We start from the raw sequence: 18,478 nt of genomic DNA, 5'->3' as shown, positions 1-18,478 counted from the left end.
TGTTGTTAAGTGCCATCAAGTCAGTCCCACCTTGTAGCAATGCTGTATAGAGTTTCCAATACAGGAAACAGAAAGTCTCAGCTTTTTCCTCCAGAGTGGCAGGTGGGCTCACACCATGGACCTTGTGATTCATAGTCTAGTACTTTGTCAGAACCCTGGAGCCACCACACTTCATGGCTATGTGCATGTTGTTGTTGTTGTTAGGTGCCATCGTGTCAGAACTGACTCATAGTGACCAAAACACTGCTCGATCCTGGGCCAACCTCACTACTGTTGTCACGCTTGAGTCCATCGATGCCACCACCTGGCCAATCCATCTCGCTGGGGGACTTCCTCTTTTTCTCTGACCCTCCACCTTACCAAACATGATATCTTTCTCCAGCGACTGGTCCCTCCTGACAATATGTCCGAAGTATGAGAGACAAGTTTGGCCATCTTGGCCTCCAAGGAGCACTCTGGCTGCACTTCATAGCCCTCCCTTAATCAATGGATACATGTTTTCTGCCACACTTACAAACCATACATATACATTGGCACACCCATATGTTGCTTATGTCTACTTTTTTTTTTTTTTGCCTCAAGTTAAAATAAGGAGCTCTTGTAGCGTAGTGGTTACGAATCGGGCTGCAAACCTCAAGGTCAGCAGTTCGAAACTACCAGCTGTTCCATGAGAGAAAGATGAAGCTTTCTGCTCCGGTAAAGATTTACAACCTCGGAAACCCTGTACAGGGTCACTATGAGTTGGAACTGACTCCACGGCACATAACCACCACCACAAAGTTAAAATATCAAAGTTGACTAACTTTAGAGATGAAATAGGAAAATGGACCTCATCTTTCAGTCATTGGTAAATTCTGGAGAGACAAAAAGAAAATTTCTTATATATGAAGACCAGAATTCCAAGTTTTTCTATAAAACTAGACAATTAAGTTTCCTTATTGATAATCTCTACGCTAGTGCCTTTGTACCTTCACCATGCATTAGCTATATTGTCTTGCTGTTGTTGCTAACTGCCATCAAGTCAGTTCTGATTCATAGGGATCCCATATAGGGTTTCTGAGCAGCAGGTGGTAGGTTTGAACCACCGACCTTGTGGTTAGCAGTGTTTATTCTACGAGGACATGGGATAATATGATAAAATATTTTAAAAAACTACACGATAATATTAAAAGCAAATGGACTTTCACCACATACGTGATTTGACAACCCAAAAGCTTTCTATGTGCTCCTGTCAATTGATTATTAGGTCACCTCTTTCACAGTATCTATCATTGTACCTGAACCAACGCCTAAATGTCATCCAAGAGTCAAATAATCAATTACGTCTTATTTTGCCAGAGTCACAGGTAGAGGTTTGGAAACATGTTCTTTATCTCCCTTTCCTCTACCTCATGGCATTACAAAGTAACTACGTGAGTCAAAATTGCTCTGACTCAATTTTTCTACCTATTGTTGTTATTGGTAAGTGCCATCAAGTCAGTTCTGGCTTACAGCGATCCTATGTAGGGTTTCTTAGGCTTTTATATCTTTGCGGAAATAGAAAGCCTCATCTTTCTCCTACAGAGTGGCTGGGGGGCTCGAATCATGAACTTATGGTTTGCAGTCCAGTGCTTGTCTATGGACTAGGTATAGTTAAACTTGTCATTAGCAAGTTCTAGGTGTAAGAGTGATGGGGGGAGGATGGAGAGAAGAAAGGAAGGAGAGAAGGAATTACTCATGGATCACCAATTCATGGCTGAAAGCATTTTTATAGTGAGGCTAAGACTTCCTCTTTACTATGCTAATCCCTGTCAAATTGCATCCCCCTTCCAGGAACCATTCTCATTCGTCTATGGGCTTCCTGCCCAATAATTCTGTACCTAAAGCTCTCATAAACAACCATTATATAGACGAGGGGGTTTTACAGCAATTGTAGAAACATGGAATTAAAAAATAATGAAATTTTTCCATGAACTTTTTGAAGCCCTTCATATTGGCTGAAACAACCATAGGATGATTACCATCTCACCTTCTTAGTCCTGACTAAGTAGTCACCCAGACCCTCCTACTAACAAAAAGCCTCAGGACCTCTCTTACGTGTTCTAACTTCCACATCACTGTTAGAGACTCTAAAAGAATAATGCTTATAACCTACCATCTTTCAGAGGTCCACCCCTCAAAATGATCAACCAAATCTAGAATATATAGCCATTTGGTGCTTCATTCACGATCTCATTCAACTCTTAGCTTCCTTCCTTCAAAACTTGTTCGTGGTGTTCTCTAGAACTCTGATACTGAAATCAACAAATTCTTTTTCTTCCTAGAACATTCTCTTCATCTTTCAGCCTCAATTGGAACCTAGTTATCATCTAAAGTGTTATTCTTTGCCAAGACTTTTTACTGTCACATTCTTTAAACCTTGAGTTGCCATTAATGTTCTCATCATTGATCCATGCTTTATGTCATATTCCTCAAATATAAATCCCTGATCCTCTAAGGCTGACAGCACCTGGCTCCCTACTTGTCCTCCCAATTAGACATGTTTTCTATTTGATCTTCACTCTCCGAAGGCTGTAGGAGCTGGCTCACTCATTCCACCTTCATCCTAACTCTGCCAAGATGTTTATCTAGATGGAAAACTCACCCAAAAGCTTAGCCATTTATCTCATCTTCAGATCCTTTCTAGAATATCTGACAGAGAAATCCCTCAATAAAGATTAGATGTTATTGTTACAGATGCTTTTCTCCATTCCGCCTCACTAATCACTCCCACAGAAACTGTATAGACTTGTCCAGTTACAACAATCACCAAACGTAGCAATCTTCAAAATCACGAATTCGAGCAGCCTACATTCAGATTTTATGTCTTTTCAGCTTACTTGTTTAAGAATCCTTTCCTTGTGACCTTGTTGTAGATTAGTTAATAATTGGTTTTCTAGCCATAGTGTTTGTAACTCCTACAAACTGACTGGTTAGTACCAAGCAGATTGAGTGTGTATCTTCTTTTCTTGATGGGTCTGGGTAAGAGAAGGTGGGGGAATATGCTGATGGGATTATGTGATTCAATTGTGAGTAATCTTTAACAAGATTAATTGTGATCACAAAAGCTTTGAACTTTAACATGGGGATTAGATAGTCTTGCCATCCTGCTGAGTATAAAATGAATGATCTCAGAAACAAAAGGGGAGAATCTCACTACCATCAAGAAAGAAGAGTCAGGAATGGAATATGTCCTTAGGACCCTGAGTTTCCAGCACATTGAGTCTCCTGCACTAAACAACAGAAAGATGTGACACCAGAAATGTGGCAGAAGTGACAGAGAAGCAGCAGCAGCAGAACCAAGAGCCAGAGCATAAGACAGAACAGTGAGCTTCCCATCCCACTAATCAAGTAAAGCTGGGTGCCTTTAGGCAAGAGATTGGTTTATAGAGTTGGGTGTCTCCAGGCACTTAACTGGGGGAGCTAGGTTTTCTGACCCACAGAGCTAGAGTTTAGTGCCTTTTGACTGAGGCTTGTGGTGGAATGGCATACCCTTTGGGCATTTGTAACATTACCCGAGCAGGGCAGAGACCAAGAGACCACTTAGCTGAGAGACCCAGGACCAGAGAGAGGCCTGCCAGTGGGCATGGCTGAGAAGAGGATATCCTGACCAAAGAACTGGGTCCTGAACATTTCTGAACTTGAGTTGTAAACTGATAACTTTTAAAAAGAGTACTGATGTAGCACTGTAGGGTAAGCACTGGGCTGCTAACATCAAGGCTAGCAATTCAGACTTACCAGGCATTCATCGGAAAGTGCTGTTCACCTGACTCAACAGCACTTAACAGTAGCAACAGATTTTAAAATGAACTCTATAGTCAAGAATAATGCCAGTGCTTCCTGTGTGACAACTGCAATGAGTTATCAAACCCAGCAGAGACATAGAGAGTGTTGTGAGAGGGATGGCTAGTGTCAGACTGGTAAAGGGGGAAATTGGGCTTGGGTTGATGTATAGTTGAATTCTCCTTCTCCCTGTGAAGACAGAGGAGGTCAGGTGCTAGCCCTTTTTCCAGGCCTTAGATCCATTTCCATACCCATTTTTTTCTGCCATTCATAAGCCCCTCTTCATTTCTTTCCTCATGTAGTTCAGGCTTTGTTATGGAGTTCTTCTGGTGCAGTGATGTAGGATAAACAATGAACTGTAACTATAAGGTTGGTGGTTCAAACCCACCAGTCGCTCCTCTGAAACCCTATACTGGATCTCTAGGAGTCGGAACTGTCTAGCCGGAACTTAACAACAACAACATGCTTTGGTATAATTAGGTCTTTGCAATCATTCTTCTCAATCATCAGGCAGAACCCTAACCTTAAATGAACTCAGTTCTCCTATTTGTCTATCATCAAGACGTTTACCATTCTCCACAGTACAGACATAAAGATAATAAAATTTGGGTTTCAGGGTCCTCACTTACAAGGGGCCCCTTGCAAGAACCCCAAAGTCCTGTAAATTTTTTCACATGGCCCTATATTTTTGTGAATTTTACAAAAGGGAGACTTGTTAGCTGCAATTTGTTAAGAGAGCAATCTTATTAAATTTCCCTTCATCAGAAGTATTGTAGGATTGAGTAGCAATGAAGTGGCCATGTCAGCATTTGGGGGTCTAGCTAAGAGGAAGTTGAGTTGGACATACATTTGATTTAGGTTTAGAAGGATGTGGCTCTCGTGGCATACTTCTATGTAAAGCTCTTACTAGCCATCTGTATTGATTTACCCAATGTGGTGACATAAAGAAGTTGGTCTCTTGGTCACCCTGTGATATACAGGTATCCTAAGTGTGGTGCTGTGGGTTAATGCACCAGACTGCAAAGCCATTTGAACTGCAAGGTCAGCGGTTCTATACAGGGTCACTGTGGGTCAGAACTGATTCAACGGCACTTAACAACAACAACAACAAGGCACATGAAGAAAGCGAGAGGTGAAAGTGTATTCAGGCTTGAAATGACAGCTCCAGAAAAGTGAATCTGTGAAAACTTACTCAAGTTTTACAGCTTATATGTGAAAAGTTTGCTGAGAAAATTTGCACATTTGACAACAATTCTAAATCTTTATGCACCACCAATAATGAGTTGTGAAATAATTTCTTCTAAAATTCTTCTAAACTTCCAGTAATAATTTAAAAAATACTAATCAACCGTATTAAAACATCATTGTTGTATGAAGCAGCAATCAAAGAAAAGTGCACAAGAAAAAATATAGGAAAAAAGGTCTGGAAATGAAATCACCTCCCTGACTCAATTTTCAGACAAACAATAGCAACCATATGCACAGCAGAACAAAACACTGCCTGGTCCTTCATCATCCTCAATTAGTGTTACATTTGAGTCCATTGCTGCTGCCACTGTTCCAATCCATCTTTTGACGGGGGTCTTCCTATTTTTTGCTGAACCTCCACTTTACCAATCATGATCCTTCTCCAGGGACTGGTCCCTCCTGATAACATGTCCAAAGTATGAGAGGTGAATTTTCTCCATCCAGACATTTAAGGAACATTCTGGCTGAGCTTTTTTCCAACACAGATTTGTTTGTTCTTTTAACTTTTTATGGTACTTTCAGTATTCTTCTGCAATAACATAATTCAAATACATGAATTCTTCTATAATCTTCCCTATTCATTATATAACCTTCCAAAGCATATGAGGCTATTGAAAATATCATGGCACACCTTTGTTCTCAAACTGATACCTTTGCTCCCGAATACTTTAAAGAGTTCTTGTGCGATAGTTTTGCCTAAAACAGTATGTCATTTGATTCCATGAATGCTGCTTCCATAAGTGTTGATTGTGGATCCAAGGTATGGATTGAACCTCAAGATAAAGAAAACAAAACTCCTCACAACTTGACAAATAAATACGATCATGATAAATGGAGAAAAGATAGACGATGTCAAAGACTTCATTTTGTTTACATCTATAATAAACACTCATTTGAGATGTGGTGTTGGAGAAGAAATTAACAGTACCATGGACTGCCAGAAGAGCAAACACATTTGTCTTGGAAGAAGTACAGCCAGAATGCTCCCTAGAAACCCAGATGATGAGACTTAATCTCCCATACTGTGGACATATTGTCAAGAGGACCAGTCCCCGAAGAAGAACTTTATGCTTGGTAAAGTGGAAGATTCAACAAAAAAGAGGAAGACCCACAATGAGATGAAGTGGCACAGAGCAGCAGCAATGGGCTCAAGTGTAATAACAAGGGATGTTGTAGGACCAAGCAGTATTTCATTCTGCCGTGCATAAGGTCATTATGAGTCAGAGCTGACTCATAGCAACAGCAAGAATAGATTAAGTGATTTGAAGGATCAGACCTTTATTTTTTAAGAGAACCTTACATATCAACTAAGGAATACATATTAGTTATTGTGCTTAAAATGGTGTATTGAGCCCATTGCTAATTTAATTATGAGATGTAGTTCCTGGCCTTGAGAAATAATTCCTTAATCATACTGATTTCTACTAAGGTTATATGACTTATCACAGTATATAGAGTTATGCAAGTTAGTAGCAGAACATGACTGAGAACCTTATCAACTAGGATGTTGTTGTTGTTATGTGCCGTGGAGTCGGATCCGACTCATAGCTGCCCTGTACAGGGTTTCCGAGGCTTTAAATCTTTACGGTTGCAGACCGCCTTGTCTTTCTTCCGCAGAACAGCTGGTAGTTTCGAACTGCTGACCTTCAGGTTCGCAGCCCGATTCGTAACCACTACGCTACCAGAGCTCCTTTATCAACTAGGATAATGATCCTTTTATTTGGGAATGGTTACAAGAATTCAGCATTGTGTAGAAGTCAAGCAATTAAGTGCATTTGACTGGTAAGAAGATCAGCAGCTCAAAGTCAATGGGCACTTTGTTGTTGTTGTTAAGTGCCGTTGAGTCGGTTCCGACCCATAGCGACCCTGTACAGGGTTTCCGAGGGTGTAAATCCTTACGGGAGTAGAAAGCCTCATCTTTCTCCCGCGGAGCAGCTGGTAGTTTCGAACCGCTGACCTTAAGGTTCGCAGCCCGATTCGTAACCACTACGCTACCAGAGCTCCTCAATGGGCACTTTACAGGGGTAAAATGTGGCAATCTGGTTCTATAAAGATTTCCAACCTCAGAAACCATATAGGACAGTTCTATGTCATATTGGACCACTATGTGTCTGAATAAACTTGACAGCAACGGTATTAGTTTACTTTTTTATAGAAGTCAAATTAAAAGACATTATATCTCCCAGAGAGAAACAGGAAAAACAAAGCCAGAGATCTTTAAAACTGGAGGAAAGTATCTTTAACTTAATCAATGACATCAGCATGGCTGTTGTTGCTAAGCGCCATTAAGTCAGTTCCAACGCATAGTGACCCTGTTTGGGGTTTCTGAGGAGCGATTGGTGAGTTTGAACCACTGACCTTGAAGTTCAAACCAACCTTGCAGTCCAGCACAATAGCCTGTAGTGCCACACCAGGTCTCCAAAACATGACTGAGGTGAGGAAAATAGTATGAAAAGAAGGAAAGCAGGTTGTACATTTTAGGAAATGGGAACAACCTAAACTATCTCTTTTAGAAAAGATAGAACTGCAGTAGGCATCTTGGTTTCAAAGCAATTTCCATGGTCATTAAATTCATGCAATTAATTCCTTTCACCATGGTTCCATGCTTTTGAAGATAATTTTTGATTTAACATTTCAGTTTTCTTATTATGATTACAAAAAGAAAGTACATTATATAAAAGGACTGCTCTTTTATATTTGAGGATTAAATTTTTATTTAAATTGATAATTTGATATCAATTCAATTTATTCAACAGATTAGAGCAGTTCAACTTTCATTTTATGTTAATCTTCAAGGAATCTATTTCATCTAAGCTGTTGAATTTGTTGGCATAAAGTTATTTGTAATAGTCTCTTGTTATCCTTTGTTTACAGGATATGCAGTAACAATCCCTTTTTTGTATTTTTGATATTGATTTGTGTTCTTTTTATCTTGATTAGTCTTGTGAAGGATTAATTAATTTTATTTTTTTCTAAGAACCAATTTTTATCTCTGTTCACTTCCTTTTATGATTGGTTCATTGTTTTTGCTTGGTTTTGGTTTTTAAGTCTTTTCTCTAATTGTTCTTTGGGTTTGCTTTGTTCTTTTTCTAATTTCTAAAAGTATTAATATCCTATCGCATGGCTGTTGAGTTGCTGCTGACTCAGCGAATCTATAGAACAGAACAGAACTGCAACACAAGATTTACAGTGCTCTAATCCTTGAAGTCCTGGTGTGCAACTGTAGAATCAGATAAGCGCTGGGTTGCTAACTGAAAGGTTGGTGGTTCAAACCCACTGCTCCTCAGAAACCTTGTGCAGGGTAGCTATGTGTTGGAACTAACTTGACACTTAACAAAAATGTTTGTGGAGGCAGACTGTCATAGCTTTCTTCTGGTTGCTTGTTTTGAACTGCTGACCTTTCAGTTAGCCACTGTCTCACAGTAAGTACTAAGATGTTGTGTGCTGTCTAGTTGTTCAGTGCTACCATAGGCCATTGAGTTTAGACAATTTATTTTCTAGTACTGACATTTAATATAAACATTTAATGTTATGTGTTGCCTTTGAAGCACTGTTTTAACTGCATTCTACAAATGTTAATATATTGTAATTTTGTTAGCATTCAGTTTGAAACACGGTCCAATTTACTTTGTGATTTTTATCACTGTGTCCTGATCAATGGATTATTTGTAAGTGTGCTATTTATTTTCTCTTTATGATTTCTCTAGCCATATTACTATCATTGATTTGTAATTCAATCCAGTTATTGTTAGAGAGCATTGTTGTTAAGTGCCATCGAGTCGGTTCTGACCCATAGCGACCCTGTACAGGGTTTCCGAGGGTATAAATCTTTACGGGAGTAGAAAGCCTCATCTTTCTCCCACGGAGCGGCTGGTAGTTTCGAACTACTGACCTTAAGGTTCACAGCCCGATTCGTAACCACTATGCTACCAGAGCTCCATGCTCTGCATTATTTCAATCCTTTTAAATTTGTTAAAGCTTGCATTATGACTTATGGTAAAAATACCATATTTACTAGAAGAATGTGTACTCTACAATTGTGGGGACCAGTGTCTATAGATACCACTTAAGTTGAGGTGGTTCATAAGACTCTGAAATCACTTAAGGATTTTTTATCTAGTTCACCAGTTACTTAAAGAAAGATATTGAAATCTCTAGTTGTGATTATAGACTTTTCTATTTCATTCCTTTAAGTCGGTTAAATTTTTTTGTGTGAACTCTCTACCATTTTATCACTATTTTGTGCTTTTTCCCTCTGTTTTTTGTTCTTCTGTTTTACCATTCCTACCTTTTTTTAGAGTTTTTGATTTTTTTTTTTTTTTTAATAATTACATTTTATTAGTTGGCCTTGTAGCTATACCTCTTTGCATCAGTATTTTAGTGATTTCCCTAGGGAACATATGAAAAGTAAAGTTTTTTATACTCTATCTATAGGTAATGTACCATTCCATGTAAAATGTAGAAACATTAGAGGCATATGCCAAAACCAAACATACTACCATCAAGTCAATTCCAACTCATAACGATCCAATATATGTTTACAAGAGTTGAGAGTCTCATGTTTCTCCCTGGAAGTAGCTGGTGGATTTGAACCCACAGTGCCACCGGGACTATGCTTCTATGTAGAATCAATAACTATAAATTCCACTTTTTTCCCATAATTGTAATATACATTTATTTTGGGGTTTTCCTAGATATCTTACTATTATTTATTTCTATTGTCCCATGAGATAATTGATAATTGTTACTTTTTAAAAAGTTCTATTTATTTTAAAGTAGTTAAGAAGACAATAAAAGTAAATTGCTTTTGCTCAGATATTTACTGTTTCCTGTGATCTTTATTCCTTCTTGAAGATCTATGTTTCTATCTGACATCATTAACTATCCTGAAGAACTATTGTGTGCATTTCTTTTAGTGCATGTCTGCTAAAGGAAATCAAAATATAGTTGGTATCCAGGCCAGATCTGAAGGAACGGCTTTATAGGGTAAATATCTATACTTCAGGTGATAGTACATCTGAGTATACACAAAAAGTTCCTGGTGTAGGTTTGTTGCCCTTGCATAATTATTAACAACACTTCTTTTATTCTTACATTTATGGTTTGGGATGATAAGTATTGTGATCCCCATTTCATTAATAAAAGATAGAAAATGAAAAATGCTATCACAGAGTGAGGTACTATAGGCAAGCTAAACCCCATAATTATAGGATAAAGGAAGGGGTGACACTTGAGCTGCCGTTGTAGAATGTAGACCATAGATTGTACAATGTGGACTTGAATGGTTGGTACAAAGAATATCATAAGCAAAAGAAATCATGATATTCTTTGTACCAACTGTGAAACAATGGGCTTGTATGGGTAGCAGAAACTAGTCCAGTTGACTTGAAACTTAGAGTTTATATGAGTAGTAGGTAAACACTATGTTGGACAGATGAGTTGAGCCCAGATGATAGAGTGAATGGAATATTCTCCTGAGTGATAATTAAGTTTGGAAAGTCTCCTGAAAGCAATAGAGAGCCAGCAAATGTTTTAAGCAGAATTGTATGACTGAATGAGTACTACAAAAAGCTGGAAATGCACATTTCAAAAGTCATTTCATGTTTTAGAGCATCATCAGTACCTTTCTGTATGTATTTGCATACATATATGTATTGATATATATAAAATGTGTTTATGATGAAAAATGTAATATAGAAACAAATTGTATCCTTGATTATATTTTGTTTTTGTTGTTGATGATGATGATGGTGCAAACAGAAAACATGTACCCTACTGATAAAGTAACACTTTAGTAAGTGAATTCATTGATACAATGGACAACTTTGATATATGTTTCTAATCATATCTTTTGGAATGAATGATACAAGAGAAGGTTAGCTCATGCTCAAATGTAATATTTTCTATATCAACAGTAATTTAATTTTCTTGTTCCAAACCTTAGGTTATTTTGATAAACTTGCACTAAGTCAAATTCAAAATATCTAATAAATAATACAGGACCATGTTGTGAATATAATTTTTAAATCAAAGAAATATGTGCTTGTTGGAGGATAAATACTTCTATGGATTCAAAACAAGATACTCTAGATTCATAGAAAGAAGAAAGATGAAAATAAAACGTCAAGGAATGATGTATTCTTTACATGTACTCTTTATCTCCCAACCATTCTCAAGTTGGATTCACTTAATGCCAACAACTCCCAAAATCACTTTCTTCTTTTCCTTTTATTTTGTATCTTTACTCGTTGTGTATAGAGAATAGCAGAAAGTATAAGAAAATTACCTGGTCTGATATTCCAAATCCTTTGCAATCTGGTCAAAGGATACCTCTTCAATTTTATATACCTCCATAAATTCTCTTGTCCAACCCATCAGTTTACCTCTCCTCCTATTGACTCAAATCTTATAAACTCCTTCTTCTCTACTTTTCTTTTATTATGGAGCTTTAAGTGATGACTTCTTTTTTCTGATTTTTAACGTATTCAACTCTTTTTACACTTAGCTGCTATATACAATGTTGTTAACTGCTGTCAAGTTGGTTCTAACTTATAGCAATGCAGTATAGGGATTCCAAGGCTTTAAATTTTCATGGGAGCAGAAAACCTCATCTTTCTCCTGCAGAGTGGCTGGTGGGTTCAAACCATGGATGTTGTGGTTTGAAGTCTAGTGTTTATTGCATGGAGCTCCTGGACTCCCATCATATACATTATTAACTTTAAAGAGCATACAGAATATAACATATGGATTCAAAATATATTTAAAGGCTATAAAAGTTGGCAGCCTGCTTCCATAAAGATTTTGGCCTTGGGATTCCTTATGCTACAGTTTTACTATGCCCCATAGGGTCACTAGGATGCCTGGTTACCACTGGACTTCTAACCACAAGCAGTTCAAACCCACTGGCTAATTTTGGAAACCTTATACAGGCAGGGTCACTGAATGTAACTGATTGGACAGCACTTAACAACAACATGGGATTTCTAAAAGGATCCCTGGTAGCATAGTAGAGTACGCTAATATGGTAACATGTTGGACTAGTAACTGCAAGGCAAGCAGTTTGAATTCACTTCAGGAGAAAGATGAAATTTTCTGCTCCTATAGAGTAGTGAAACCCTGTGCAGGGTTGCTATGGGTTGGAACCGACTCAACGGCACTTAACAACAACAACAACATAGAGTAATGAACTGCAAGGTCGGTGGTTCAAGCTCACCAGCTGCTCCTTGGAAACTCTATACAGGGTCGCTAAAGGTCAGAATCAACACGATGGCACTTAACAACAACAGCAAATAGAGACTATAGCCTAGGAAACCCTGTAGAGGGTACCTATAGTTGGAATTAACTCAGTGGCACACAGCAGCAACAAAGGGTCAATATGAATCAGAATCAATTTGATGACAACAGTTTGTCTTTCTATATGTGTAATCTTGGACTTCTGGTGTCGTGCTATAGGATCAGCACTGAACTGTGAACCACAAGTTTGGAAGTTTAAGCCCACCAGTTGCTCCTCAGAAACCCTTTACAGGGTTGCTATCAGTTGGAACCAACTAGATGACAATTAACAACAACAACAACAACAACAACAACAATGACATATGTATAACCTTAGACTTTATGCACTTTAAGCACAGAGATTATTCCCTAGAGTTCTTTGTATTTCCAGTATTTTATTGCACAAGACCTCTTTAAAGCATTCAAGAGCAAAAATGTCAGTTTGAGAACTAAGGTGTGCCTGAACCAAGCCATGGTATTTTCAATAACCTCACATGCACGTGGAAGTAGGACAATGAATAAAGAAGACCATAAAATAATTGATGTGAATTATGGTGTTGGACAAGAATATTAAAAGTACCATGAACCACCAAAAGAACAAATCAATCTGTGTTGTAAGATGTACAATGAAAATGCTCCTTAGAAGCCAGGATGACCAGACTTCGTCCCTCATATTTTGGACATATTATTAGGAGGGACCAGTCCCTGGAGAATGACATCATGATTCATGAAGTGGAGGGTCACTGAAAAAGAGAAAGACCCTCCAATGAAATAGATTGGCACAGTGGCAGCATCAATAGATTGAAGTGTATAAACAATTGTGAGAATGGAACAGGAAAGGGCAGTATTTCGTTCTGTTGTGCATAAGTTCTCTATGAGTCAGTACTGACAACAATAGTAGTGTATTATAGATGTTCAGTACAAGTTTCATGAAGTTACAGGTGATGTTGAGAGTGATGGATTATAAATCATCTTTGGAAAATTGTGGCTAATATGTCCATTGCCTATTTTTCTTTATTTTATAGGTATATTTAGAGAAGAACAGAAATGCACATATAGATCACCAATGCAAGGCTACATCTGCAAACAGACTGACCAAGTGGTCCTAATTCTGGACAATGCTGATGTCACTTGGCTGTTCAGGAAGTTATATCCAGTTGTATCTGTGACTGGTGGTTTTGTGGATACTTTTAGTATTGCGAATGCCCATACTGTCTGTTCTACCTCAGGATCTGTGTCTATGTTTTATTCTGTCTTACCCACCAGACAAATCACCAAGGTCTGCTTTTTGGGTCAGACTCCTCCAGTTTTGCGTTTTTTTCTTTTGGGGAATGAAAATACCTCCAAGCTTCTATTGGCTATATTCTACCCTGAACTCCAGAGACCCCATGTTTTCATAAGAAAAAGTTTCATTCCACCTACTCTAGTTCAGTCAGCTTCTTCACTGTTGAACGAGTCTGTTGGTGCCAATCACTTCAACATTATGGATAACCTCTTGTATGTTGTTTTGCAAGGAAAGGAGCCTATTGAAATACGCTCAGGCATTTCCATGCATTTGGCTTTCACTGTTAAGTTTTCGGTCCTGGAAACACTGTATATGGGGAAAGGATGGGACACCGTGATCCTTCAAAGACTAATGGACTTCTTACAGGTTGGTCAAGACCAAATCCGAATTCTTCATGAGATGCCTGGCAATGAAGACACCATAAGGGACATTGCTGACAGCCGGACCAAAAGAAGACTCACTTGCCCATCTGTAGTTTGTGCCAGTCATTACAGAAGAGTTGTTCAACGTAAACCTCTCATGATAGACATGAGTTCATACAGGGTCTCACCACCAACCACTGTGGCAACTACCTCAAAAGTGATGGTCATTGAAATTGGTGATTTGCCACCAACAAGGAACACTGAACTGATTCCATCCCTATCAAGTAACAAACTACAGAATTTGGCTCTTCAGGTGATTACTGCTCAACAGACCGGAACACTAGAAAATATCCTGAATGTGACTATTGGGGTTTTAATGGTGACTCAGTCAGAGGGAGTCACTGACAATGGGTAAGTAGTATTGATAACAATCCCTACATAAGGGAAGGGTTTCAGAGCCCACATTGCAAACCTTAATCACATAACCAGTTTGTTTCATAAGATAAGAATAAAAATGTAAACAGCCAAATATTTTTAACTTCTTCCTAGTTTTAAAATTCTTGATTACATCTATAGTCCTCATATTTATTCCATTTTCCCAGGTGTTGGAAAAGTTATGATTTGCTACCTTCAAATAAAAATCATGTCAAGAGATTTTTCTAAAGCAGTTTGTATTCAGTTAATTAGTTCATTCATTCACTCATTCATTCATTCATGCAATGAATTTAAGTATTTAGGCTAGCTTCTGGGATTGCAAAGGAAAGCTGATATGATCTTTTTTCAAAGGGACAAAATCACTGTTTATCAGAAAATTATGTTGTAACACTGATGGATAAGCCCTGGGCTGCTAACTACAAGGTTGGTGGTTCAAACCTACCAGATGCTTCTTGGAAACCCTAAAAAGGGTTGCTATGACTCAGAACCAACTTGATGGCACTTAACAACAATAGAGCTATAAGTTAAAACTTAACACTGAAGGTGATGAAAATCTGCCAGTTATGACTAAGGAAGACTCTTTAAGAAAATTTTTGAGAGATAACCAGGAATTTACTAGGGTCAAAAATTGACCCTGATTACAATATAGGATAACAATGCCCAGAGACACCTTTCTCAAATTGTGAGGTGGGGGCATCATTTCTGCCAACTATGTTTATGACACAGACCTGTGTAGTACCTGTAACGCTGTATAATGTTATCCTGACTCAGTACAAGTTTGTATTTTGAAGTTCTCTTCAAAATACAAGTTTGTCAGTTTTGCATCCAATATACATTTCAGAAGTAAATTTACCTGAATATCTCTTTGTACTTAGGAAACAAAGTTTACAAAAAGGAATTGGCAAGTATAAATTACTCTCATTCTCAAAGATTGAGATAGCACAGGAATGAATTGACTAGGCTGAATTCACCTAAGTATTTCCAAGACTGAAAGTAAACCTTTATAGAAATAGAAACAGAGTACCACATCTTTGTTCTGTGGAGTGAACGCCTGGTCAGTTCAAACTTCTGACCTTTTGCTTAGCAACTGAGTGCTTTAACCACTGTGCCACCAGAATTCCTTAGCAAATGCAAAGGGAGAAAAATGATACTCAGATTTGAGAGACAATATAAACAGGTCATAATGTTTAGGAAACAAATGTAAAGCTAATGTCTCATAAATGCATGCTGTTGGTTATAGAGGACTTTGGAAGGACAAGCATAAATATTTCATATAAATTTGTCAAAATCTCTGGAAAAATAAGCATACATATATGTATATGTTTTACCCTAAAATAGATAAAATTGTTCAGAGTCTGAAATAGTTTAGAATGTGCATGTTCTTTGAAAGTAATTATGCTATTACTGATTTTTCATTGTATTTGTGGTGGTGCTAATAAGTAAGCGATTAATATTTAATGGATAGTAATTACTCTTATACAGCCATCTCCAATGAATATAGGATTTACTACAACTGAAGTAAAAACAAAAGAAATGCCTTTATATTTTGAGGCATATTCAACTAATATATTGATAGCCTTTCAATATGCAGAGCAACTTATCTGCATAAAAGCTTAGCTAGTATTTTTATATAATATTTTCCCTCTCAACTATTTTTATGCTAATGGAACACACAGAGACTCAAGAGAGGTATAGCAGAAGAAAATCAGCAAGGAGATTGCAGTGACTCATTTAAATACATGTAAATGGTTTATCTTTCTGGCTTGAGAAAATGAGGCAGCTTCAGGAAAAAGATCATCTTTCTTTATCTCCCACATCTCTCGCAGCCTTTATGCTTTCACTTTTGGCTCAGACATTTTCGATTTATTAAGAACCTACCTAACACTAATCAGGGAGGGACAATTCAGGAAACAGTTGGTGAGAACAACTGAACGACTTGAAGAATGCAATCAGCACTACTAAATTGTACATGGAGAAGTCACTGAATTGGTCTATGTCTTGCTATTTATAGTCTCAACAAAATATAAAATAAAAATTATTCAAAAAAAAAGCAAAGAACCTATCTAAGATGTGAATTACAACATAGAATGTTTATTGAAATATGTTATGTCCTTCCCTTCCCTTCCCCACTACCTGCCTATCCAGCTCTCTCTCCTCCTCTCGCTCCTCTTTAAGAGAGATTTTTCTAGACAAGAGACAAAAAATCAAATTTTCTGAAGATAAGGAAATGCTACTTATTAAGAGGAGCTCTGGTATCATAGTGGTTATGAATCAGGCTGTGAACCTCAAGGTCAGTAGTTTGAAACTACCAGCCTGCTCCGCGGGAGAAAGATGAAACTTTCTGCTCCTGTAAAGGTTTACAGCCTCGGAAGCCCTGTGCAGGGTCGCAATGAGTCAGAACCGACTCCATAGCACATAACAACAACAACAAACTTCTTAAGTATGTCTGAATAACTCTACTGAAATGGAAACACCATGCTCTGTGGAAGTGAATAAGAATAAATAATTGTCTCAGAGTTTTAAGAATTGCATGGTATGACAAAAAATCCCAAACCCTGTGCAGACTCCAAGGCTAGCCCTATTTCTTTCACCTTTAGTCAGTGTCCTATTGAGACTTCCATTGAACTCACTGGAGAACCACTGACAAGCTGACGAGTAGACCTTGAGTCAGCATAAAGGAGCTCAGGGACTTTTCAGTGAAGAGCACTAAAGCCATTTTCCAGAATCCACACTTTATTAATTTAATGGGGTTGTAAACATTTCAACAATCTGAGGTGGTTTTATACACTTACTTAATTTTCTTTTTTGTAAAGATTCTCAAGTATTTACTAAATGATGCTTTGAATCCAACATGGTTATAAATGCATGTTGTTGTTGTTAAGTGTCGTCGAGTCGGTTCTGACTCATAGCGACCCTGAACAGGGTTTCCGAGGCTATAAATCTTTATGGGAGCAGAAAGCCTCATCTTTCTCCCACGGAGCAGCTGGTAGTTTCGAACTACTGACCTTACGTTTCGCAGCCCGATTCGTAACCACTGTGTTACCAGAGCTCCTTTATAAATGCATATCTATCTGCAAATGAATATGCATTGATGGCATATGTCTGTACAATTGGATTATATATGAATAACATCTGATTCTACTATTCTCTTCAACTGCCTGAGTTGTTGTTAGGTGCCATGATAGGTGGCTCTGACTCCTAGCTACCCGATGAACAACAGAATGAAACAATGCCTGGTCCTGAGCCATCCTCACAATTGTTGTTACAGACACTTAAGTGCACTGATGCTGCCATTGTACCAAACCATCTCATTGAAGGTCTTCCTCTTTTTCCTGGTCCTCCATTTTACCAAGCAGGGAATGGTCCATCTGATAACATGTCCAAAGTATAAGAGATGAAGTCTTGCCATCCTGGCTTCTAAGGAGCATCTCTGGTTCCATTAGACACTTCATTTTTCAAGGAGAGGTCTACCTACTTTTGAGACATTTCCTGCATATGCTTTGTGGGAAGTCAGGGTGACTCCATTTTAAGAGAACTGAAAGTTGAGAGGGCACAGTGAAATGCTACCACTTTTCTTAAATCTGTGTGGCACAGTCTGCCTTTTTCTCTGACTTGGTTATATTTTATTTTCCTATTTGTCCTTATCCTGTTGTTGTTGTTGCTGTTAGGTGCTGTTGAGTCGGTTCCAACACATAGTGTCCCTGAACAGGGTTTCTGAGGCTGTAAATCTTTACGGGAGCAGAAAGCCTCATCTTTCTTCCGCGGAGCAGCTGGTAGTTTCGAACTGCTGACCTTGTGGTTCACAGCCCGATTCGTAACCACTACACTACCAGAGCTCTTTATCCTCAATCTTAATATATACTGTTCTTATTTAATATATATTTAAAATTTTACAGAAACTGTTTATGGAGTAAAGAAAAGACCGAATTTTGCATAAAGTGATATAATTTGTTGTTGCTGTGTGTTGTAGAGTTTGTTCCAATTTATATAGGTTTTCTGAGAGTGACTGGTGAGTTTGTATTACTCACCTTGCAGTTACCAGTCCAATGCTTATTCTACAGCAAGTTTGTAGGGG

At 38.0% G+C, this 18,478-nt stretch overlaps 1 protein-coding gene across 1 annotated transcript in view; it reads left to right on the top strand.

Annotated features, from left to right (window-relative positions):
- Positions 1–18,478, top strand: part of PKHD1 (polycystic kidney and hepatic disease 1 (autosomal recessive)) — a 722,421-nt gene that overhangs the window by 639,013 nt on the left and 64,930 nt on the right. Inside the window, 1 exon segment of the mRNA XM_006835767.1 lies at positions 13,347–14,379. Coding sequence (XP_006835830.1) covers positions 13,347–14,379 — 1,033 coding nt within the window.

The sequence above is a fragment of the Chrysochloris asiatica genome, unplaced genomic scaffold, assembly GCF_000296735.1.
Source record: "Chrysochloris asiatica unplaced genomic scaffold, ChrAsi1.0 scaffold00019, whole genome shotgun sequence".
Taxonomy (NCBI): Eukaryota; Metazoa; Chordata; class Mammalia; order Afrosoricida; family Chrysochloridae; genus Chrysochloris; species Chrysochloris asiatica.
Note: the sequence above shows the minus strand (reverse complement) of the source record. Positions and strands in the feature narration are given on the sequence as shown.